The sequence below is a fragment of the Petromyzon marinus genome, chromosome 64 (genome assembly GCF_048934315.1).
Source record: "Petromyzon marinus isolate PM22_M1 ecotype Great Lakes invasive population chromosome 64, UKy_Petmar_22M1.pri1.0, whole genome shotgun sequence".
Lineage (NCBI taxonomy): Eukaryota > Metazoa > Chordata > Hyperoartia > Petromyzontiformes > Petromyzontidae > Petromyzon > Petromyzon marinus.
In genome coordinates this window covers 8,872,204-8,897,468 of record NC_133730.1, presented here as the reverse complement: position 1 = coordinate 8,897,468, position 25,265 = coordinate 8,872,204, and the positions used below count along the sequence as shown (strand labels likewise).

Sequence of the window (25,265 nt, the reverse complement as noted above, 5' to 3'; positions counted from 1 at the left end):
CAACTGCCCAGTAGCATCCTTCACGAGCCTCCTCCACAGAGGCCGATCTTGACACCGCTGGTACCAGTCATCGGCAAGTCCACTCAGCTCCACGTCCTCCTGTACCACATCACTCCATCTCTTCTCTAGCCCGTGCCGCGCCCGCTTAGCCCCCTCAATCCGGCCAAACAAAAGCTGTTTCGGCATGCGGTGGCTGGGCATGCGGGCTACATGACCCAGCCATCGCAGCCTTGCCTGCCGGAGGAGCTCACCGATGGGACCCTGCCCAGATCTTTCAAGGATTTGTGAGCTCCTCACACAATCCAGTCTGGTTAAACCCAGGATGGATCGTAGGCAGGCCAGCCTAAATGTTTCTAACCGGCGAAGATGTTCCATTAGGGGGGTCCACGTTTCGCAAGCGTAGAGAAGGGAGGGAATGACCGTGGCCGAGAAGACCTGAAGCTTAGTGCGGAGCGACAGACCAGGTAGCTTCCACACAGCGTTACGCAACCAATGAAAAGATATTGCCGCTCGACTGATTCGGAGTGAGACCTCTGCTGTTAAACTGGAGCCAGTCATAAGCACACTGCCCAGGTATGGGAAACTCTCCACTCTCTCCACAACTGCCCCATCACCGATTGGGAGTTGTGGGGGTGGAGTGTCCGATGGTACAAAATACCCAGGCAGGTGCTTAGTTTTGGTGGGGCTGATGGTAAGGCCCCACCTCTTAGTGGCACGCTCCAGTCTCAGCAGCAGCGTCTCCAACTCCTCCTCTGACTGAGCAGCTATTACCAAGTCATCAGCATACATAACGTGGTTGAGCAATAGGGAGCCATCCCTTGACCGCACCCGGGCATCGATTAGCCTCCCATTATATCTGTACCATATGGAGATTCCCCCGGTACAGCTATTGAAGGCTTCACGAACTACGTGGTCAAAATAGATGTTAAATAATGTGGGAGCCAGAGGACATCCCTGTCGCACCCCAAGGTGTACAGGGAATGGCTCTGACTCCCGGCCACGCAGTTTTACCCGGGCCCGCTCACCATCATGAAGGTCCTTAATGATCGTGAGCAGAGGGTCAGGTACTCCAAAAGCACGAAGAACGACCCAGAGCCCAGGCCTACTGATGGTATCATAGGCCTTGACCAGGTCAATAAAGCAGAGATGTAGGTCTTGTTGGAATTCCCTACACCTCTGCTGTAGCAGACGGACAGAAAATATGGCATCTGTGCAGGACCGCCCTTTCCTGAAACCGCATTGGGGCTCCGCAAGCCTCTCCTCAGCGTGCCTGGCAAGGCGATGCTGAATAATCCTTGCCAGGACCTTTCCCGGCACACTGAGGAGTGAGATGCCCCTGTAGTTGTTACAGTCTGTGCGGTCCCCCTTCTTAAAAAGGGGGACCACCAGGGCATCCTTCCAATCCTGCGGAACCCGTCCAGTGGTCCAGACTGTTGTTATGATGTCATATAGGGCAGTCTGTGCACAAACGCCACCCTCCCTCAGCATTTCGCTTGGGAGATCATCTCTGCCCGCTGCCTTTCCTGGTCTCAGACTCCGGATCGCCTTCAATACTTCCTCAGCAGATGGCACCTCAGCCAGCCACTCACAGGGGGTGACTTCATCCAATATTTGAGGCACCGCAGCCTCAGCAGGGTCATCCTCACTTTGTGCCACGATGTTTTCCTGGCTGAGGGATTTTCCCTCCCCCAGGACCTCACAGAAATGCTCAGCAAATCTGCGAACCTGTTCCTGGGGGTCGGAAATTGGATCACTGTTTTTTCCCCTAATGATGGTAATAGGTGTGGCGCTGCAGGTTACTTTTTTGATGGAGTTAAATAGAGATTTGTGATCACGGGCCACTGAGGCAGACTCCATCTCCTCAGCAACCCGCGACCACCACCCATCCTTGCAGCGCCTCACGGCTCTCCGAACCTCCGAGCGAAGGCTGCGGTAAGCCTCCTCATTCTCTGACGTGGGATTCTGTAGCCGATGACAGTGGGCCTGTCGCTTTTTCTCAACCATCCTGAACAACTCCTCTGTCATCCAGGGTGTCTGGGGAGGTCTGGACCGCGTACCCAAAGCAGCCATTGCAGCTGCATGAGTCACAGTCCTAAACCTCGCCCATTTACCCTCGACATCAGGAGGAGTCGGGGACGATGCCAATCCCAGCCGCAAGCGATGATGAAATTCTCGCTTGCAACTTTCATCAGATAACTGAGACCAGGCCACTTTAGGTTGGAATGGGGTCCTGGGTGTACACCCACCACCGGAGTGGAAGAATGGCAGGCGCATCTTACAGATGACTAGTCGATGGTCAGAGGGCAGATCAGCTCCACGGTAGGTCCTGGTGTCAAGGACATGGGCTCGCATTCGCTGGTCCGTCACTATGTAGTCCAGCAGATGTTCTTGCTTGGACCCGGCATGCATCCATGATGTTGTGTGGATGCGCCGATGCCGGAACAGCGTGTTGGTAATTACAAGCCCATGGGCTGCACAAAAATCTAGCAGCCTCCTACCGTTGTTATTGAGCTGATCTGGCCCATGCCCTCCAATCACTCCAGACCAGGTGCCAGTATCATGACCAACTCGGGCATTGAAGTCACCCAACATGATGACTCTATCCCGAGGGGCCACTTTAGCCAGCACCTGTGACAGGAGGTCATAGAAGGCATCTGACTCATCGGCTTTGCCTGCATCCCTCCACGGATGTTCATCTTCGGTGGGGGCATAAGTAACCACGACCACCATTCCTCGCCTCCGGTTGATGGGAAGGCGAGCCCAAAGTAGCCTGGGGCTTACAGCTTCCCACACCTCACCGCCACGCTCCCACGCCCCCTTCATTCTTTTGTTCAAAAGAAGACCCACACCCTGTTGTTTGGCAGTCTGCTGCCCCGAGTAGAGGACTGTCCACCCCTCATGGTGGCAGGAGCCAGAGCCGGTCCACCGGACCTCCTGAATGCCGCATAGATCCAGGCGGTACCGGTCCAGCTCCCGACAGAGGAGTGGCAGCCTCTCCTCTGCAGTGAGCGTTCGAACATTCCACACACACACGCGCGTGCTCACACACACACACGCGCGTGCTAACACACACACACGCGCGTGCTCACACACACACACGCGCGTGCTCACACACACACACGCGCGTGCTCACACACACGCCTGCTCACACACACACGCGTGCTCACACACACGCATGCTCACACACACACGCCTGCTCACACACACACACGCGTGCTCACACACACGCCTGCTCACACACACACACATGCGCGCGTGCTCACACACACGCATGCTCACACACACACGCGTGCTCACACACACACGTGCTCACACACACACACGCGTGCTCACACACACACGCGTACTCACACACACACACACGCGTGCTCACACACACACACGCGTGCACACACACCCTTGCCGTCGGAGGGCCCGCTCGTGGAGGCCTTGTGCCCAGGCTTGAGGTTCCCGTCGCTCTGTCCGGGCTTCATGATCCTCATGGGCTCCGTCGCCTCCTTCTTCTGCTGCTCCTTAGGCGCTGGGGTTCGGGGGTGGTGGGAGGAGGGTGGGGTGGGTGTGATGAGGGATGCAAAGTTAGTCGGGATTATGGTATTTGTGCAGGACCGCCCCAGCCTGAAGCCACATTGATCCTCCAAATTCAATCCCAATAGGTTCCAGTGATTACAATGGTCAGAATGAGTGACCCCCGGACTGTGCACACTAAAAATTACTCAAGTAAACACCCTGACTGTGAGAACACGGGCCGAATGGCATATGAATCTGCTTAAATAATACAAACATACAGCCAATGCCCTATTAACCGGCGTCTGTCATAGTCTGCAAGACGAATCTTCCTTCACGTATCCGGAAACATTCCGGCAGCCATCCGGCATCTTGCCCGTGCGCTTATCGTAGGTCCGTTTCTTTTTATTTCCACGGGAGCTTCGGGATACTGCCGAGTGGTGGTGCCAGCGGCAGTCTGTACATACAGTTTGTTCGTCCATCAAAGGTCGATGATGACCACGGCACACTTCATTGGGATGAGTCTGGGGCACGGTGAGAAGGCAGGTGACTGAAAAGGCCAACCTGAGCCCAGAACACTCCTATGGCACACTGGACATGATATGTTGGTCGCAGCCTCCTGGGGGACGGGCCTCTTGATACGGGCCTTGCGCCGTTGACTCTTCGGCATGGCAGTAGTACAGTACATACAGTAATGTACTACTGTACACTGTACCCTAAACAGCCCCACCGCTGCTCTATATTGAACTTAAAGAATACTCTACAACCGACTGGTGAGTGCCTTTTGTAAAAAGGGCATCTTGTTATTATTTCTTCTGTCATCGTAAAAAAAAAATTGTCACATTCGTTTCTTTACTGAAAAGTGTTTCAATGCACTTGTAAATTTGCGTAAGTCTAATATACTTCATTAACAGGCACCCTTCATTGTCCCCCGTGGACGCAGGATCACGCAGCTTTAGTTGTACTGCGCTTGGGTAACCAGGAAGGCCCCACCGAGTGTCCCACGACTCATTTTCAGGAGGGTCCTGCCCAAGTTTTCGCAGTGAGTGGGGAGGGGGGGCGACGTTCGCAACGTGCAATCACAACTTGTGTATACTTTTACATTCTTTTGAATGAATTTAGACCGTAACGCCCGCACACAGGCCTGCTCTTGCGAATGACGTCACGGGATCTTCACCGTCCGCTGTAGGGCAGGCGGTGCGTCGTTTTATTGTAACGGTTAATACTCACGCAGAATTAACCCCCTCCCATTCAGAGGACGTGCGTGTATGCCATCGGTTCTTCTTCCGATTCCATTCCGGTGAGGTACGTGTTAAACGAAGATGAAATAACTTCAACAGTACGCCTTCAGGTCGGGAGACATTCCGAGGCTCTCACAAGGCCATGCGGGGAGGTGCATGTGGCACGGTTTGGCGCCGGCAATCGTAGAGAGCGGTCGTGTCGCTACCATTCTCTGCGGTGAGTACGATGTCTTTAGAAACAAACGGCCGCGATGCTCTCTCTAAATAAAGCGAACGCCGAGTTGCTCGCACGTTCGGAGATTCGGCGGTGCGCGGGACACCTACCCTGTAACGTGCAGACGTCTCGGAACGGGTTGATCACAGCGACCGCTGGATTCAAACCGCGAACCTCTGAAACAAGCGGCGAACGCGATACCACAAGACCACGTCATGGCCTCTATACACGTGGGGAGTGGTCGTGCAGCGGATAGCGCACCATCATCGGGCCGCCAGGAGCAACCTAAAGCATCGGGTGTGCTCATCATCTGTTACAACTGTGGCCTCAGGGGCCACGTGGCTGTGGGATGCCGGGTACCGCGACAGTGACGGCCGTGACCACAGGTGCTCCAGCCTACCCACCCCCGCATCTAACTCCGGCAAGTCGCGGCACCACACATGCTCGGCCTGTACACACACATATCCCTACCTCGCGCACTCCAGTGCACAAACCCCGGGGTTTGACCGTGGGTTCGTCGGGTTGCGGCGGGGTCGAGAGGGCGCTAGGGCTGAGCCAGTGGACCAAATTGGCCCACCGTGTTGTTACTGCGTCGGCAGGTACGTCCGCGGTCGCAGGGTGTATAGACGGGGTTGAGGTGTGGGTCCTCGTCGATACGGGTGCGTCGGCGACTATTGTCTCGGATTTGATCTATAATATCCTTCCTGTGCAGAGCCGTCCCTTGCTGCCAGTTGATGTTCCATGTTATGCAGCAAACGGGGGTTCGTTGGGTATCATAGGCCAAATCCGAGCACAAATTTGCATTGGGGATATAAAATTGTCTGGGCCAATATTAGTTTCTTCCTCGCTAGTGGTTCCGTGCTTGTTGGGGACAGACTTTTTGGCCAAAATGCCGATTAAAATATGAATTGATCAGGGGTGCATCGAGCTCCCTTCGGGCCGACGTGTACAATTCCTGTCCTCCCCCGTCACCTCACGGGCGGCATGCACAACGGTACAGGCAGTCGTCACCCGTATAGTGCAGGTACCACCGGGCGCGCAAATGCTCGTGCCTCTCCGGTTGCGTCGACCTTTCGCTCCGGGTGTGACGGATCACGGTGTCGTGTTGGGGCCCTCGAGGGCTAGGGAGAACGGATTGGATTTGGTGGCCGCCCAAACGATCGTTAAGGGGAGCGATGAACCATTCATCATGGTCCTTAACGTCGGAGCGCAGACGGCCGTAGTTAACCAAGGCACCGTGCTTGCACACGCGACGCCGGTACCCGTAGTAGAAACGGTTGTGGGGCAAATGGGGAGGGGTCTTCCGACTTACCCACGTCCCGTTGAGGACGAGGGTTGGGCGGATGCGCTATGTTCCGAAACAAGTGATCTCTCCGACTCCCAGCGCGCCGACTTACGCACCCTTCTGATCGAATTTGCCGATGTCTTTAGCAAACATAAGTATGATATCGGATGCACCAAATTATTGCGACATCATTTCGACACGGGTGACAATGCCCCGATATGCCAAAATCCTTTTCGGTTGAGTCCCGCTGAAAAGGATCATGTCAAATTGGCTGTAGATGACATGTTGGCCGCAGATATCATATCTCCGTCCACCAGCCCATGGGGAGCACCCATAGTGCTTGTCAAAAAGCACGATGGGTCCTTGCGATTCTGTGTAGATTTTCGGCGCCTAAATAAAATCTCTGTGGCCGATGCGTATCCACTTCCCCGGATGGACGATTCCCTGGATGCTTTGGCAGGCACACGTTTTTTTCCACGCTGGACTTGTTATCCGGATTTTGGCAACTCCCATTGGTTGATGAGTCCAGACCGAAGACTGCCTTTCGTACACCTCAAGGCCTATTTCAATTTGATCGGTTACCCATGGGTTTACATTCCGCTCCGGCGACGTTTCAACGCCTTATGGAACTGGTTTTGGCTGGCTTGCAATGGGACGTTTGTCTCATCTATCTGGACGATGTCATCGTGTTCAGCAAAACATTTGACGAACACCTGTTGCGATTGCGCGCCATGTTCCTCAAAATGCGTGCTGCAAATTTGAAATTCAAGCCGCAAAAATGCCACCTGCTCCGGGAATCCGTGCGGTATATAGGACACATCGTCAGCCGATCGGGCATTTCTACCGATCCCACGAAGACGCAGTGCGTCAGCTCCTGGCCGACCCCCACCTCGGTGGCTGAGGTCAGGAGTTTTGTTGGTTTCGCATCCTATTATCGGCGGTTCGTTGCGAACTTTGCTACCGTTGCCAAACCTTTGCATGCCCTGACGGCAAAGGCAGCGAGGTTTTGTTGGGGCCAGGCCGAGGAGATCGCTTTCCGTTCCCTTCGCGACGCTCTCGTGCAGACTTCACCATTAAGCTACCCCGATTTTTCCAAACCCTTCCTGCTCGATACTGACGCCAGCAATACGGGTATCGGGGGTGTGCTCTCGCAGGTCATCGATGGTGTGGAGCGCGTGGTGGCTTATGGCAGTAGGGTCCTGTCCCCGGCGGAGCAGAGATATTGTGTCACGCGTCGGGAGCTGTTGGCCATTGTATACTTCATACAACAGTATCGGCCATATCTGTACGGGCGGCATTTCACCGTCCGTACAGACCATGCGGAATTGCAATACGCCTTGCGGGTAGACCAGCCCTCGGGGCAATTGTCCCGATGGCTCGAGGTCCTTCAGGACTTTGATTTTACTACCACGTATCGGAAGGGTGTTCGACACGCTAATGCGGATGCCCTATGTCGTCTGCCACCCGCCTCCGATTGCGCTTGCCTCACGGGTTCGGGGCGTTGCAAGCTGCTAGATGATGGCACCGTGTCTGACGCTGCAGTCCTTGCTGCCACCACCGAGGACCCCTTGTTGGTGGGTCCTATCGAGCAGTGGGGTAAGGACTCCTTGCTGGGGTTGTCCATTACAGAATGGGGGCGCCTCCAGATGGAGGACGCATCCCTGATCACGTTGCGTCGTCGTGCGGGGGATTCCTTGAAGGGAGTGACGGGCGTTGACTCGTTCGGATTGCGCCAGGGGCTCCTGCTGCATTGGGACGGGAACGCCCGCCGACACAGGCTGGTGGTGCCTTTTGCTCTACGGTGTAAGGCCGTGTGGGCTGCTCACGAGCGGCTTTTGCACTTGGGGACCCATAAGACCCTTGCCATGCTCCAGCTGGACTTTCTCTGGCCGGGTATGGCTAGGAACGTGGATGACCTCCTGGGTGCATGCACTCCATGCGCCCAACGGAAACCACCAGCGAGAGCCGCCCGTCCACCGATAGTCAATTACAGTCTCTCGGGTTAATGAACTCGTTGCACTTGACATATTGGGGCCCTTCCCTACGACCCCTAGGGGTAACAAGTACCTGCTGGTTGGCGTGGAATACTTTACACGCTGGCCTATGGCATGGCCCCTCTCCAACCAGTCAGCAGCGGCCGTCGCCGAGGCCTTTATCCAGGGCTACGCCCTCGACAAAGGTGCTCCCGAACGGTTGCTGACTGACCAAGGGAAGAATTTCTCTGATGTCCTTCTGCACGAGGTGTGTGCGCTTCTGGGTACAAAGAAAATTCAAACTTCTCGCTATCACCCGCAAACTGATGGTATGGTAGAACGCCTGCACAGGACCCTCACGTCTATGTTGTGTCACCAAGTGTGTGACTCCCAGACCGATTGGGACCTTCAGATCCTGGGTGTTTTGGCGGCCTACAGGATGGCTCCTCACGCGGCGACCGGTTTCTCGCCGTTCTTCCTGATGTATGGTCGCGATGATGACCCGCCTATTACAACTCAGTTGCGGGTCTCCGAACCAAACGAGAAATAAAAATTGGCCGACCACATCAAATTTAACATCCGGAGGTTGACCGAAGCGCGGGAGGCAGCCGCCCAAAACTGTCATTCTCGTCAGAAGGCCAACTTTACGGTTGCGGTTGCACAAGTCACACACCCATGCGTGGAAGCCCGGGGACAAGGCTTGGTTGCACTGCCCTCAAGTGCCATTGGCAACCTCGGCAAAATTGTTGCGGCCATGGAGGGGTCCAGTGGAAATTGTACAGGTCATGCGGCCACAATGTATCCGCATTCAGTGGGGAAAACGCCGCTGGTACGTCCACCCCTCGCGGCTTAAGCCGGTTGCGACACCTCGTGCCCCTCCACTACACCACACAGGCCGAGCATGCGATGTGTCCGCTGACCCCGGGACGGCAACTCCGCCGCCTGGCCCTGATGTACCACTAACTGTGCCATCTTCAGGTGCCCCGAGGATGACGACCTCCGGGCCGCTTGCGCCACCCGGCGGGGATTAGGGCTGCCCTCTCGAGACGTCAGGGGGTTGTGCACCCGCACGGACAGCGCCCACCACCGGCACGGCCGGGTTCCCCCCCGACGATGGGCCGCAAAACGGACTCGTGCTAAAACGTGCCGGTTGTTGTGACTTCTTGTTGCACTTGTTATGTTCTTCCTTTTCTGCACGGACGGGTGGCTCAGGTTGAATGCGGGGGGGGAAGGGGGGGGGGAAGTATGTACATATTGTACATAGGGAAATTTTGTACAGGCGGGTTTGGTTATTGTTGGGGTGTTTGTTATTATGAGGCATGCACAGTTGGGGTTTTGTTATATTTTTATTGTTGATGTTGTTACAGCCGGGACAGCTGCGAGCCGTACGGGAGGTGGTGATGTAGGGGTGTTGTGTGATACAGAGGTACAGCCGAACCTTGGTGTGATCCTAGGTGGCTACAATGACGTCCGCTTCTACAGCCCCGCCCAGTGGGTTATGGGTATAAAGGGTGGGGAGTGAGGAAGCTCGGGGCAGAGTGTTGGGACCAAGAATGAAGTACCAGGGAAGAAGGAAGACCAGCTAAGTAGAACCCTGGGACTCCCCTGACTGCTGTCCTTCTCAGGATCGGCAGGGCAAGCCAGCGGTACGGCCCCAGGAGCCACAGAGCCGACGTCCTTCTAAGGGCCGGTCTGGTTGGTGGGGTGCCGTGATCGGAGCTTAACCAGGGCCAGATCAGACAGCCTCCCCTAGAGCCCTTAGCTGGAGGAATCGGGGAACATATGCTTAGGCTAGATAGCCTAGGGGGATATTCCTAAGTGTATTCGGGTGAAGGGGGCGCTACCCCTTCAGTGTGACCCCTTGTTATAAGTAAATAAGTGCTGCCTCTACTCTACAGTCTCCGTGTCACTGGAACCCACTACAGAAACAAGAAGATGCTCGGTGTAGTCGGCACTTTGCTTCGTTCACCATTTCGTTTTTTTCAATGCTTTATGTTAACCCCTCCCCCCCCACTTTTAAATGAAAGATTTCACGGAAGATCACGCTCTCTCTCCTCCTTCTTACCGCTTCCCCCTCTATCTCTACCCACCCCCCTCTCTACCCCCTCTCTCTCTACCCCCTCACTCTCTCTACCCCCCCCCTCTCTCTACCCCCCTCTCTCTCACAACTCTACCCCCTCTCTCTACCCCCCCCATCTCTCTACCCTCTCTCTACCCCTCTCTCTCTACCCCCCCTCTCTCTACCCCCTCTCTCTACCCCCCCTCTCTCTACCCCCCCTCTCTCTTTACCCCCACTCTCTCTACCCCCCCTGCTCTCTCTACCCCCCCTCTCTCTACCCCCTCTCTCTCTACCCCCCTCTCTCTCTTCCCCCCCCCTCTCTCTACCCCCTCTCTCTCTCTACCCCCCCTCTCTCTACCCCCCTCTCTCTACCCCCCCTCTCTCTACCCCCCTCTCTCTACCCCCCCCTCTCTCTACCCCCTCACTCTCTCTACCCCCACTCTCTCTATCCCCTCTCTCTCTACCCCCTCTCTCTCTACCCCCTCTCTCTCTACCCCCTCTCTCTCTACCCCCTCACTCTCTCTACCCCCCTCTCTCTCTACCCCCCTCTCTCTACCCCCTCTTTCTCTACCCCCCTCTCTCTACCCCCCCTCTCTCTACCCCCCCTCTCTCTCTACCCCCACTCTCTCTACCCCCCCTGCTCTCTCTACCCCCCCTCTCTCTACCCCCTCTCTCTCTACCCCCCTCTCTCTCTTCCCCCCCTCTCTCTACCCCCTCTCTCTCTCTACCCCCCCCCTCTCTCTACCTCCCTCTCTCTACCCCCCCTCTCTCTACCCCCCTCTCTCTACCCCCCCTCTCTCTACCCCCTCACTCTCTCTACCCCCACTCTACCCCCCCTCTCTATCCCCTCTCTCTCTACCCCCTCTCTCTCTACCCCCTCTCTCTCTACCCCCCTCTCTCTACCCCCTCTCTCTCTACCCCCTCTCTCTCTACCCCCTCACTCTCTCTACCCCCCTCTCTCTCTACCCCCCCTCTCTCTACCCCCTCTTTCTCTACCCCCCTCTCTCTCTACCCCCCCTCTCTCTACCCCCCTCTCTACCCCCTCTCTCTCTACCTCCTCTCTCTACCCCCCCTCTCTCTACCCCCTCACTCTCTCTACCCCCACTCTCTCTACCCCCTCTCTCTCTACCCCCTCTCTCTACCCCCCTCTCTCTCTACCACCCCCCCCCCCCTCTCTACCCCCTCTCTCTCTACCTCCTTCTCTCTACCCTTCGTCTCTCTCGATCTCTCTCGCCCGCTCACACACAACATCGCTCACACACAACATCGCTCACACAACATCGCTCACACACAACATCGCTCACACACAACATCGCTCACACACAACATCGCTCACACACAACATCGAGTCCCTCCACCGTTATTCGACAATCTACACGAACTTCTGGGAGTGCACGGTTGACTAGGTACGGTGCGAAAGAAGCTCAACATAGCACGGTTGGCTAGGTACGGTGTGAAAGAAGTTCAACATAGCACGGTTGGCTAGGTACGGTGCGAAATAAATTCAACACATACATAATATGGTTGGCTCGGTACTGCTCGAAAGAAATTCAACACACATGCATAGCACGGTTGACTAGGTACGGTGTGAAAGAAGTTCAGCACACATGCATAGCACGGTTGACAAGGTACGGTGTGAAAGAAGTTCAACACATGCATAGCACGGTTGACTAGGTACGGTGTGAAAGAAGTTCAACACACATGCATAGCCTCCTCCACAGAGGCCGATCTTGACATCGCTGGTACCACTCGTCGGCAAGTCCACCCAGCTCCACATCCTCCCATGCCGCGTCCCGTCCATGTCTTGCTCTTTGGTTCTTTCGGTATAATCTCGGAGAAATAAAACAAATCAAATCATAGAGTACGACGTTTCGATTGCAACACAAGCAACCGTCATCAGGTAGAACTACATTCGAGACAGCCGCCGCCTCTCCCACCAAGGCTGCCAGGGCTGAACACCCAATGGGGGGAGCAGGTGGCAGGACGGGCACGTCGGCTGGGGCCCGTCGAGAAATTCGTGGCCGAGGGAGGCGATTGGGAGGCGTTCGTCCGCCGATTCGAGACTGCCGTCCACGCTCTCGACCGGTCGGACGAAGATGCGCTACGAGCGCTGCCATCCGTTCTGGACGACGATGCGCTCGCCTCTTACACCTCCCTTCCGTGCGCAGCAAGACCACTGTTGTATATGTAGGTTATGAAAATTTAATGAAAATAATGAAAATCAAATGAAATTTTTAATTTGCATAATGTGTGTAATTACGCGTATTAATTATGGTAATTCGAGAGATACTCGTATTAATTTATGCGAGTGTGTGTGAGTATGATAATGCAAGTCGTCATGATATTTAGGGTCGTATCCAATCAGAATAAGACAATTGATCATATGCAGTTATGCAGGTGTTGTGAGCGTGAATGCCAGAGTCAACGCGGCTTCGTTGTTTTTCTCCGTATTATCAATAAGGATACGATTATTCTCGCTTTAACATTTATTGATTATGTGTGTTAGTGTGCTTATGATAGGTCCACCAGGCTTCAGTCTCAATCGCAGAACAATTCTTATGCAGAATCACGGAAAGAATCAGACAGTTGCTTCTGCATTAATCAATTTTATTCTCTAGATAAACTTTAATTTTGGATAATATGAGAACTCTCAATCTCGAAATTTCAACACAGCATTAACACGGTAACCATCACGACTGCGTGGTTTCACTTTGATTAATTTCCCCCACGTATCGCGAGTGTTGTTGGTGAGAGAGAGAGAGAAGCTAAACATATGCATTCGCTATTCTAAACAAAACCTTAACACTCTATTATAAATGATTATACTGGAATTTGCACACACAGTACCGCGTTCATTCCTAGATCCATAAACAAGATTATGCTATTAAAGACGACCGACTAAAATATTTCTCAGTGACCGTATTCATGTAACTTGATGGCAACAATGTTTTCCTTTATCAGCTAATAGTTGACGCACTTATCATGAGTCTTCTTGTATGTGTTAATGCGTGAGCGTTGTTGATCTCGTGGCATCAATGCTTTGCGTAAAGCAGACGCCAAGGTTGGGCATCCCTTGTATCAAAAATGTGTTTGTTCCCGGCAGAGTGGTGGGGGGTGTGAGGGTGAGAGTGTGAGAGAGGGGGGGGGGGCATACGAACGCGGCTGCCACAGTTTCTGTCCACAGCTGGCTGGAAGAGTCGGCACGACGCTCGCCGTCGGCCGATGGGTGTTGAGTGCGGGCACGCTGCCCTCTCCTGGTGCTGCTCGAACGCTCTCAGCGCACGGTGGCGCGAAGTGGCTCGTGGCGCGAACAGTGGCGCGAAGTGGCGCGCAGTGGTGCGCTGTAGCGCACGCTGGCGCTGGTGGCGCGCTCTGAAGTGGTGCGCAGTGGTGGCGCTGGTGGCCCGAACAGTGATGCGCAGTGGCGCGCGCTGGCTCTAACACTCTTGCTGGTCAGGCTCTTTCCACTGCTGGATGAGCCAAGTCGCACGCGCTCTCTCTGTTGAGATGCCCGAGCGCTCTCAGCTGATTCGTTGGCAGCAGCAGGCTTCTTCACTGCTGTAATAGCTGAGTCGACACGACGCTTGGCCGCTGGTTCGTTGACTCTTTTGTTTGTTGGTGCTGGCCAAGCTTTTCCGCTGCTGGATGGCTGGCACTTATGTAGGAATACAGTTTCGAGTTTTTTCTTTGCCTTTCTTTCCCTGAACTCACTTTCGTTGATACATCGCGACTCAGCGATCCTCGCTACTCAGCGAGGCTCGCGCTCCTTGGAGCCAGCTGTTCGCTGCGACTGCTCGTGTCTTGTCGAACTTCTTGAACTGTTGATCTGTCTTGACTGAACTTTTGAAAAGATGGTTGGACCGTTATATTCAAAAAAATTATCCGCTCTGCGCAGTGAAAGGGGGGGGGGCGTGGCCTGTGTGTGTGTACGTGCGTGTGTGTGGCATTCCACAAGCCATCTGCGTTATACGATCCTGGGGGGCGGAGGGGCGACCCTCTTTGTAACAAGCCATTCCTCACTAGGGTGTTAAATTCTTTTCTCGTGCTGTGGGGAGAGACAAAGGCGGCCAGGATCTCTTTCTCTCTCCAACCCTTGAGTGAGAGAAAACAGATACCCCTTTTTCACTGTCCTTCCGTGGCAGTATGGAGATTTTGTAGATAACCTCTCTGCCCTCTCTTGGAGTTTATTATTCTATACATTCATTGTTTTTTACGATTTCCATCTGTGTTTGCGTGTTTTTGGGTTTGTGTGTTTTATGCATTATTTTTCTTTATTATTAAAAAAATATATGATATATATAACGGCAAATATTATTGTTAATCTCAATTTTGGAAAAGGCATATATCCAACACCACGCCACAGGCGGCCTAGGAGGCTTTGGGGGAGATCTACTCAACAGCTGTGGGCACCTTTAGACGGTTTCAGGACCGCCAGCGTGAGGCTGGAGAGTCCCCTTTAGCCTACAGGGGTGCGCTGCTCGTGTTGGCGAGGAGGTCTTTCCCTCGCCTGGCCAATGAGGCGCTCAAGAACCTCGTGGTTGAGCACCTTGTCGGCTGTCACTTTCCACGCCGGCGTTGTAATGCCGGTGGTGATGCTGGACGAACGTAAGGGCCGCCCGGATCCTAAAAGCCCATGAACAGGTCACGGGCCGGGCGTAACCAGTGGGCCAGGTGGCCGGCGTGGCAGGGGGGAGCGGCCGGGCTGTTACCGCGGCGCTATCAGGGCCAGCTACGCCAATCACCAGGCCTGTACCGTCGCTACGTGCTGTCTACGTAGCAGCTCAGAGTGGGCCTCCAGCAGCTGAGCCGGAGCCATCGCTGTGGGAGGTCTACACAGTGATCCGGGGGCTGACGGAGCAGAGAGGCCAGGGGCATGACCAGCCGCGGTGCCGCTGGGCGCCGCCTCTACAACACCGTGCCGAGCCACCCCGACAGCGCGCCCAGTGGGTCTTCCACAGTTGCGGTCGACAGGGGCACGTGGCAAGAAGGTGCCGGAGGCAGCCTACAAGAACCACGCGAGTGACGCCATTCCGCGAGCGTCGGGCCGGTCGGCTGGGTCGGCAATCCACACCCCCAACACTGCGAACTCGCCGCCGGTGGCCTCCTCGGGGTTGGCGTCACCATCCTGGTCGAGTGAAGGGGATCGCGATGGGGCCGGGGATCGTGACGGGGCCGGGGATCGCGACGGGGCCGGGGAGTGAGTCGCGACGGGACGTGATTCCGTGGTGGGAAGCGGCGTCACGCTCAGAAGTGACGTCACGGTCGGAAGTGACGTCACCACGTGGGGTGACATCGCGGGTTACTTAGCAACGCCGGCGGGTTGCCAGGGCCAATGGCCCCGGGGCTGAAGCAGCACAGGCAACCGCCGGTGCGCCGCGGAGCTGTCTCGTGCACCGCCTCGCCCCCGCAATGCGGCGGAGTGAGACGGGGCCGGGAGAGGCACATCACAAAGGGCGCACCCACAACAAAGGAGGGGGAGGAGGGAGGGGGGAGGTCTCACGGAAAGGCCCACCCCCCAACCCCCACCCCCCAATGCAATGGGGGGGCTGCCCAACACCACAGGGGGGGCCCATTCTACGTCACAATGGGGGGCCACCTCTCACTACATGGGGAATCCAGGCCGCACCCCAGTGGGGAGCCCACCCCTTGTGACAAGGGCGCATTCACCATGCTGTGACACACCCCAGAGAGGGGGGAACAACTTCTTCGGGCCGGTTCAGATCCATCCCCCGTCACCTCGCCATACACCGCGGGATAGCGAGCCTGGTCAGTAGCCGGACTCAGCAACACGATGGAAGAAGCTGGGAAGGCGGGTAGGAGCGGCCACGTCAGGAACCTCGGTCCTGGTCCGTGCAATCGTGGGAGTGTCGGCACGCATCCTGGTTGACACGGGGCACTGGCCACAATCATCTCGAGCACCGTGGACGAGATGCTGCTGGATAAAAATCGCAGGGAGTTTGGGCTTCCTGTGCCAGGTTCAAGCCCCGATACAGATTGGGCAGCTTTCGGTAGCTGGACCCATCCTTGTCTCCGCAATGCTGCCCGTGACCTGCCTATTGTGGACGGGACTTTCTGAGGAAAATACAGGGAACACATCTCCATTTCCTGAATGCGTGGAGGGACGGTGCCGGCCGAGTGGTACCCTGAGTGCAGGCTCTGGTCAGTGAGTCTGTCTCCATTCCCCCGGCAGCCCAGATACTGATACTGCTGCGATATCGGTCCTCCCTCGTGACAGCCTGGCCGGACTCACCCATCCAGGTGTCTCCGGCGCCAGCCACCACGGATCGCCATGCACAAGTGGGGGCCGAGACTATTGTCCAGGGGAACCAGCATCTATTCATTCAAGTGCTGAACACCTCGAACAGAGGAGCAGTGGTGCAGGTGGGAATGGTTCTGGCCCACGTTAGTCCCTTGTCACTCGGAGTCCCTGGGATGGGGCCAGAGCTCGTGGGAAGCATCAGCCAGTCCGAGGACAGAGGGGACGACTCGTGGATGGACCAGTTGGTGGGACCCAAGCCGGATTTGCCACCCGATCAGAAGCACCAGGGGACAAGACACGCCAACGCGGAAGCATTGCCCCGGCTTGCGCCCCAGGGCCCTTGTCCATGCACTGCAGGCACGGCACGCTGCAAGGAGGTGATGCCGGAGGGAACGGTCATCGATACCGTAAACATGGCAGTTGGTGCACAGGGTGAGGTCCAACCTGCATTGGATGCGTGCGGTGGAAGCCACCACCCCGGGTAACCCGGGTGCCTCTGAAGCCCATCACGGTGACCAGGGTCAACGAATTGGTCGCGTTGGACATCTTGGGACCGCTGCCGGTCACGCCATGGGGAAATAAATACTTGTTGGTTGGATTCGAGTACTGCACGAGGTGGCCGATGGCCTGGGCTCTCCCGGACCAGATGGCATAGAACATTGCTGATGCCTTCGTGGGGGGCTATGTTCTTGACAAGGGGGCCACCGGAGCGGTGCCCTCTTACCAAGGACGTCTGCTCTATCCTGGGCACTAAAAAGGTCCGAACATCTCCATATCATCCCCAGATCGATGGGATGGTGCAGCGGCTTAACCACCATAGCGACCATGCTGTCCCAAGTGGTGGACGAGAACCACTCTGATTGGGACCTCCACATCCCTTCGGTCTTAGCGGTGTACAGGGTGACCCCGCACGCAGCTTAGGGGTTCTCGACGTTTTTCCTGATGTACGGACGAGATCCCATCCCACCTATTGAGATGCAGCTGACGTACATTCCCACGAGAGCCGACGCATGGCCAAAGGCACTGAAGGCCTCCCTTATTTATTTGAGGGAGGCCCGCCAGGCAGCCGAGGCCACATCAGCCGACAGCCAAGGGAGAAATGTACGGATATGGGAGAGGACAGCGACAGCCAAGCCCTGTAAAGTCGGGGACCAGGCATGGCTACACTGTCCTCAGGTGCCGGTCGGCCTGTCACCGAAACTGCACCCACTGTGGAAAGGGCCGGTCAAAGCACTCCGACCGCAGTGCGTCCAGGTCCAATTGGGTAAGCGGCGATGGACTGTGCACACCACACGCCTTCAGCCGTACATCTCTCCGCCCCTATTGCCTCCACCATCCTCTGCATCGTCACCGCCATCATCATCACCCCTGCCCTGGCCGAGGTCGCTGGCCACCACTCGCCGACCTGTGAGGGGTTCGGTGCCCTGTGTTCCCTCGTAACCTACAGCGCCCCGTGTGAGACCTGATGGAGAGGCGGCGCGACCGGGGGTCGCGGGGGCTGGAGGGACGGCAGCACGGGGCGAGGCGCCACCGGCGCCACCGAACCGGGGGCCGCGGTGAGAAAGGCTCTGACGGAGGGAGCCGCCGCGCTCATCTGCGGCCCGTGGATGCCCCGGGCTGTTACGGAGCACTGGCCGGAGACCCGGGAAGACCATTCAATTGATGTTGTTATATTGAATTGTATGGTTGCTAAGGGGTTAAGGGTTGTTGTCACTATAAATGGGGGTGGGGGGCTCATGGGGAGACTGAAATGGTCGATGGCGTAGGCAGAACCGAGGACGGGTTTTTTTTCTTCCCGGGGGGGTGATGTAAGGAATGTCAGGGGAAGGATTCCCGCCAAAAGGAGGGGGACAGTGGAGCGGGAGAAGGGGGAGGAGCGGGTGAGGAGACATGAGAGAAAACTGGCAGAAACGGGAGAAGAACTGGCAGGAAATGGATGGAGAAGGCTGGGGACGAGTGTGGACTGGGGGTAGCAATGAAGGACGAACCCCCTGCAACCATGCGTCAGCTCTCCTTTACACCACTATCACCACCACTATCAGAACTTCACAAACAGTCACCGCGTCACATGGCAACATCTCGCTACTGTACTTGTACTCACCTTACTGTATGTAGCTCGTGTACAGTTCGTCGCACAACCCCATTTAAAATAAAAACAGAATAAGAATTGTCCATTGCCCGGTGTGTTTTACAAATGCCTGGGGAGATTTCTTTAGTCCCAGACCGTCACTGGTTGTGCCAAGTACTTTGTGTGTAATCAGTGCGACCTTCTCACCACACTACTCGCCACACTGCTCAACTTTATACTTATTTATTCTTAGTTTTTTCAGTAAAGTCACGTTGAAGAGAAACAACAAAATAACAAAATATATATAAAACAATAAAAAATTCTCACGACGTTTCGACCATAACTCAAACGGTCATCATCAGGTGTGTCGGTTTGCATAAATTTATTTTGAAAACGGCATATTTTTTATTTATTTATATATAAAAAAATAACGTTTGCGTCACGCGCAACGATTGGCAGTTTGCCCAGGACTAGTCCATCTATTTTTTGAAAAGAGGAGGGGGGAGACGAAATTTGTTTTTATGTATGCTGTCTGAAAGCCACTGTAAGCGTGAACAATCAATCAAGAACTGAAATGATTTATCAAATCTTTCCAATGATTGCTAAGATAGAATCCATCTTCTCGGTTGAAATTGTCTCTGTGCTTGTATATGTGGATAGCCTCATGAACGAATCTCTCATGGAAGCCAGATGGCTTACAAAGAACCTCCGTCTTGGAAAAGTCAATGGCATGTGAGCCTACTGAATTAGAACAATGATCTGCTACGGCCGAGGTGTTGGTCCTACCGTGTTTAAGGTCTGCTTTATGTTCACGAATGCGGTCCGAGATATGGCGTTTGGTTTCTCCAATGTAACTACTACCACAGAGGCAACTTAGTTTGTAGACACCAGGGTATTGTATGTCCGGAATCACATCTTTTACAGACGGAACCAGATCACGGATTTTATGTAATGTGTTGAAACGGACCTGGATCTTGTGTTTATTCAAGATTTTGGAGATCTTTTTTGTGATCCCAGCAATGTAGGGTAAAGTGATGGTTTTGAAAGGCTCCTCAAGAGGGTTCTTCTTCATGGTTTGAGTGATAGCTTTGCGGATTGTATAGTCGGAGTAACCATTAGCCCTAAGAGCTTGGTGTACGTGCTTGAGTTCACTGCTTATGTGTTCCTGGTCGGATATGCATTGGGCTCTATGATACAGAGTCTTGATGAGAGAATTCTTCTGTGATGGATGGTGGTGGGAATCCGGTTTCAGATAAGCATCCGTATGGGTAGCTTTCCTGTAGACAGAGTGGCTCATTGAACCATCAGGTCTCTTTTTAATTGGATGTCCTAATTAAAAAGAGACCTGATGGTTCAATGAGCCACTCTGTCTACAGGAAAGCTACCCATACGGATGCTTATCTGAAACCGGATTCCCACCACCATCCATCACAGAAGAATTCTCTCATCAAGACTCTGTATCATAGAGCCCAATGCATATCCGACCAGGAACACATAAGCAGTGAACTCAAGCACGTACACCAAGCTCTTAGGGCTAATGGTTACTCCGACTATACAATCCGCAAAGCTATCACTCAAACCATGAAGAAGAACCCTCTTGAGGAGCCTTTCAAAACCATCACTTTACCCTACATTGCTGGGATCACAAAAAAGATCTCCAAAATCTTGAATAAACACAAGATCCAGGTCCGTTTCAACACATTACATAAAATCCGTGATCTGGTTCCGTCTGTAAAAGATGTGATTCCGGACATACAATACCCTGGTGTCTACAAACTAAGTTGCCTCTGTGGTAGTAGTTACATTGGAGAAACCAAACGCCATATCTCGGACCGCATTCGTGAACATAAAGCAGATCTTAAACACGGTAGGACCAACACCTCGGCCGTAGCAGATCATTGTTCTAATTCAGTAGGCTCACATGCCATTGACTTTTCCAAGACGGAGGTTCTTTGTAAGCCATCTGGCTTCCATGAGAGATTCGTTCATGAGGCTATCCACATATACAAGCACAGAGACAATTTCAACCGAGAAGATGGATTCTATCTTAGCAATCATTGGAAAGATTTGATAAATCATTTCAGTTCTTGATTGATTGTTCACGCTTACAGTGGCTTTCAGACAGCATACATAAAAACAAATTTCGTCTCCCCCCTCCTCTTTTCAAAAAATAGATGGACTAGTCCTGGGCAAACTGCCAATCGTTGCGCGTGACGCAAACGTTATTTTTTTTATATATATAAATAAATATGCCGTTTTCAAAATAAATTTATGCAAACCGACACACCTGATGATGACCGTTTGAGTTATGGTCGAAACGTCGTGAGAATTTTTTATTGTTTTATATATATTTTGTTATTTTGTTGTTTCTCTTCAACGTGACTTTACCGAAAAAACTAAGAATATGAATTACTGCAGTCACGAAAGCTTTAAATCAAAATTTATACTTATTGTTGACGTTGGTGGTTATCTGTGGAGTGTGCACATGCGTGTTCCCTGTATATGTGTGTGTGCAATGCTAAGGATGTGTAGTGACTGTGCTTGTCACTATGGTGCCGGGGCTTGCGAAGCCACGGCCGGTAATGTGTTGTCTTTACGGGCAGCCCGTGTTACGGGATGTAGTACCACCGGCCCTAGCGGGGCTTGGGTGAGCGCTGGTTAGCACGGAGGCACCGCGAGCAGTGTGCGGTGCGGGCTCCCGGTGAGGGAGCGAGAGGGAGTATCAGCCAGCCAGGGTTACATTGGGGCATGATACTCTGGTTGACCAGCCGACACGTGAACGGACGATATTGGAGGGGGGCCACCGGTAGACGGGGGCCGTGGGGCGGTCACGTGGTCCAAAGGAGCTCTCGGGAACCTTCGAGAAGGAGCTCGAGAGGCTTGGAAGGTGGGCGGGGCGAGGGGCGCAGCCAGCCTCAGTCCGGGATCATATAACGAGGGCCCCGTGAGGAGCTCGAGGTTCTTCGTGTGCTAGTGTCAAGAAGATCCACGTCGGGGAGAAGAAGTCTCTAGCCACACGGTCCAGGACCCGTTTGTGGTCCAGGCCGGGAGAGCGAACCGTGTCTAGTTCTGCCGTAGCGTGGTTAGATGGGCATTCGAGACCCGAGTGTAGATCGTGTTGTGTGACGTGTTAAGTCGGAATAAAGTGTTGCTCCCAAGATAACGTCTGCGACTCAGTTGGACTCACTACAGATGCATTACGCCTCTTCCGACAAGCAAGCCAGCATCGAGACTCAAGGTGATTGAAAACAAAACTCTTTTTTCTATTAATGTCACTTTTTTACATGTTTTCTTAAGAATGTAATATTTATTTCAGTATTACATGTGTAGTGTAGCAGCGCCGACGGGTGGCTAGAAGTAGCAATTGTGGGTGTACCCACCCAAGGGGAGACAGTATACACGGGAAAGTCCACAAGCAGAAGAACTGGGGCAAGGGTCATGGAACTGATAAGAACTGGGCACAGGGTCATGTAAAGGATCCATCGTTGAGCTCCCAGAACCAGCTAGAAGGTTCGACAGTAGCTTCCAGGACTAGCCAAAGACCCGGACAATACGGAATGCGTACGTGATTGGCCAACCCCCAAGTCGGTGGGTGAAGTTCACAGTTTTGTCGGGTTCGCCTCCTATTACCGATGGTTCGTTCCTCAGTTCGTAACGATTGCCAAACCGCTTCATGCTTTGATCGCTAAAAACCAAAAGTTTCGATGGGGGGAGGAGGAGGCTGTGTTTTGCTGTGCTGCGTGATCACCTTGGTCACGGACCTCGCCTTGACTATCCAGATGTATCCTTGCTATTCGTATTAGATATGGATGCCAGTGATATGGGCATAGGCGCTGTCCTGTCCCAGGTAAAGAACGGCATGGAAAGGGTGGTTGCATCCTGTCCACCACGGAGCAGCACCGTTGCGTAACCCGCAGGGAGCTTTTGGCCATGGTATATTTTATACAGCAATCTCGGCCATATCTTTATGGCAGGGACTTTGCAGTTCGCACGGACCACGAGGCCCTTCAGTACTCCTTGCGCAGTCGACCAGCCTTCCAGGCCAACTTTTTCACTAGCTGGAAATACTGCAAGAGTACTCATTCAGGGTAGTTTACCGAAAAGGTCTGCGGCACTGCTATGCACATGCACTGTCTCGCCTGCGGCCGAGTGCGCGATGTGTGTGCTCGGTGGGTGCTGCCTGGTATAAACCACCTGCAGCTGGGTCGCCACAGGTCGTGGCGGCATCTAGAGATGCAGTACCAGCCGAGGGGGTTACCGAGTGGGGACGGCTGCAGGTGGAAGACGTGTCATTGCTGAGCTTACGGCGCCGCGCTGAGTCGGATCGCACAAATCTCGCTCCTACGAGGACTTTTGACTAGGTGGGATGAGGGGCTGCAGCACCATCGTATAATGGTTCCCACTGAACTGCGGGGTAGAGTGATGCGGGTGGCGCACGAAGATAAATTCTTGCACCTCGGAGTCTGGAAGACGTTGACACTCCAGCGAGATTTGTATTGGTAGGGTTTGTCAAGCGATGTGTACCGCCTGGTAAAGGGGCTGTGCTGATTGTGCGCACCAGAAACCACCGTTAAGAAGGGCTGAGTCTTCATTGCAATTCATCACAGTGTCTCGAATTAATGAATTGGTTGGGGGCCGTTTCCGGCTACCCAAAATGGGAATACATTTCCCCTGGTCGGCGTGAAATATTTTTCCCAGAGGCCAATAGCTTGGCGACTACCAGACCAATGTTGCATCCATTGCCAACGCTTTTTTGCATGGCCATGTGATGGACAAGGGAGCGCCCGAGTAGCTTCTCAAGGATCGAGGGCGGAATTTTTCGTCGAAACTGCTGCGCGAGGTGTGCGATGCTCTGGGCACCAAAAAGGTTAGAACTTCTCCATACCATCTTCAAACGGATGACATGGTTGAACGCCTGTACAGGACCTTAACATCAATGCCCTGTGAGGCTGTTAATGAGGTGCAGACGGATTTGGATTTGCACATCTCAGGAGTTCCTACAGCATACAGGATGGCCCCACATGCCTCAACAGGATTTTACCCGTTCAACCTTATGTACGGGCGAGAGAATGAACCTCCCCCATGGACGCTTAATTGGGTTTGTCCTTGAAAGGAAAGAAGGACGCCATCCCGACGCCCATGTAGGCCACGCTCGGGCAATTGTCTGAGGCACGCGAAGCGGCTAGAGGGAACTCTGGCAAAGTGCAGGCGGCTAACGAAAAGAACGCAGGGCGGCGGGAGTAAGTGCTTCCATGGAAAGTTTGGGTCAGGGCTTGGTTGCACTGCCTGCAGGTATCACCGGGTACGTCCCCCAAATTGCACCAGCCATGGTGAGGTCCGGTTGAGGTGGTGGAGGTTCGAAAGGCGGTGTGTGCGGATATAGGCGAACATGGCAATTGGTTCATTAACCCGTCACGCCTGAAGCCCTATGTTTATTCCCAGTTAGACAGTTCATTCCCAAATACTCTAGGGCCGGTGTCTTGATGTGTCCAACAAGCCGGGGTGGTCGGCCCCGGAAGCTGTGCCTCAGAAAAGTTGACTTGTGTTGCCCGCAGGATCCGAGCCACCGACATCTGGGAATCCTCCCGAAGCTGCCTCGGGCGAAGCACCCCAGGCAGGAGTCCAGTTGAGTTGTTCCGATGAGTCCAGGGAGGGGCCGAGCCCTTCAGGCCTTTTGTGCAAATCCCCAGAGCCCCAAGGAACAAAAGACCATGCGCAAGGCGGGGGACCGGCGTCGAGAACCCGGTCCAAATGTGCAAAGTTCCGTTCATCGGATACGCTACCCCATGTTGGATATTTTCACGTCATGAGCGGTTGTAAAGGGAATGTGAATCAGAATCGTGTTCATCGAATGACGGGTCATATATTTTTTTACTTCGCTCGCCCTTGCAGAGTTTTGTTATTCTGTTATCAAACTTTGTTCCGCCCTACTCTTGATTGCGTGTTGTTCTGCGGGATGTTGCTCTGCCGTAACAAACGTGATGTTGCTAAATATTATCCAGGACGGCTATCTTTTTAAAGAGAGCGGGGGGTGATGGAGCGTAGCAGCGCTGACTGGTGGCCAGAAGCAGCAATTGCGGGTGTACCCACCCAAGGGGAGACAGTATACATGGGAAAGTCCACAAGTGGAAGAACTCGGCCAAGCGTCATGGAAGGGACCCATCTTTGAGCTCCCAGAACCAGCTAGAAGGTGGCAAAGGCAGGGCCGGGCCCCGCTGGAAGCATATAAGGGGGTGAGCGAGGAAGCTCGGCTGTCCGTGGGAATTGGGGTCGTCTCGCCATGGAAGTCGTCATCGCCATCGTCGCTGCCGTCATTGTCATCGCCCGACGTCGCCACTGCTGGATAGTCAGCCAGCTATCCAGGCATTTATCGCCATCGAGCTATATGGTCAGCGTCACATTATGTGCTCAGTAAGTTGTGCAGTGTGAGTACAAATGTAAAGGTGCTAACTACTCACTGTTCGGTAACCTGCATTGCCACCAGCTATCAAAGGGGCAGTGCAGCGTTACCTCTCTGTGTGAATAACGGTTGGGGTCAGACGAGGTAAAGTGGATCACAGTCACAGTTTGGTAAGAACCAATCAGACAGTTCCACGTGGGAATGTGGGATTGGTTAGACCTGGCCACAAACGGGTATAAGAAGGGTGAGTGCAGAAAGCAAG

General features: G+C 54.1%; 1 protein-coding gene across 1 annotated transcript in view; it reads right to left on the bottom strand.

The window, feature by feature from the left end:
• LOC116957884 (transcription initiation factor TFIID subunit 6-like) overlaps positions 1 to 15,721 on the bottom strand; it is a 36,919-nt gene extending 21,198 nt beyond the window's left edge. The window contains exons 1-3 of the mRNA XM_076054026.1: positions 15,580 to 15,721; positions 14,784 to 14,899; positions 3,398 to 3,632 (exon numbers count right to left, since the gene is read on the bottom strand). Of these exons, the coding sequence (XP_075910141.1) occupies positions 3,398 to 3,632; positions 14,784 to 14,899; positions 15,580 to 15,721 (493 nt within the window). The remainder of the gene's footprint in view (positions 1 to 3,397; positions 3,633 to 14,783; positions 14,900 to 15,579) is intronic.
• Between the last annotated feature and the right edge of the window lie 9,544 nt (positions 15,722 to 25,265).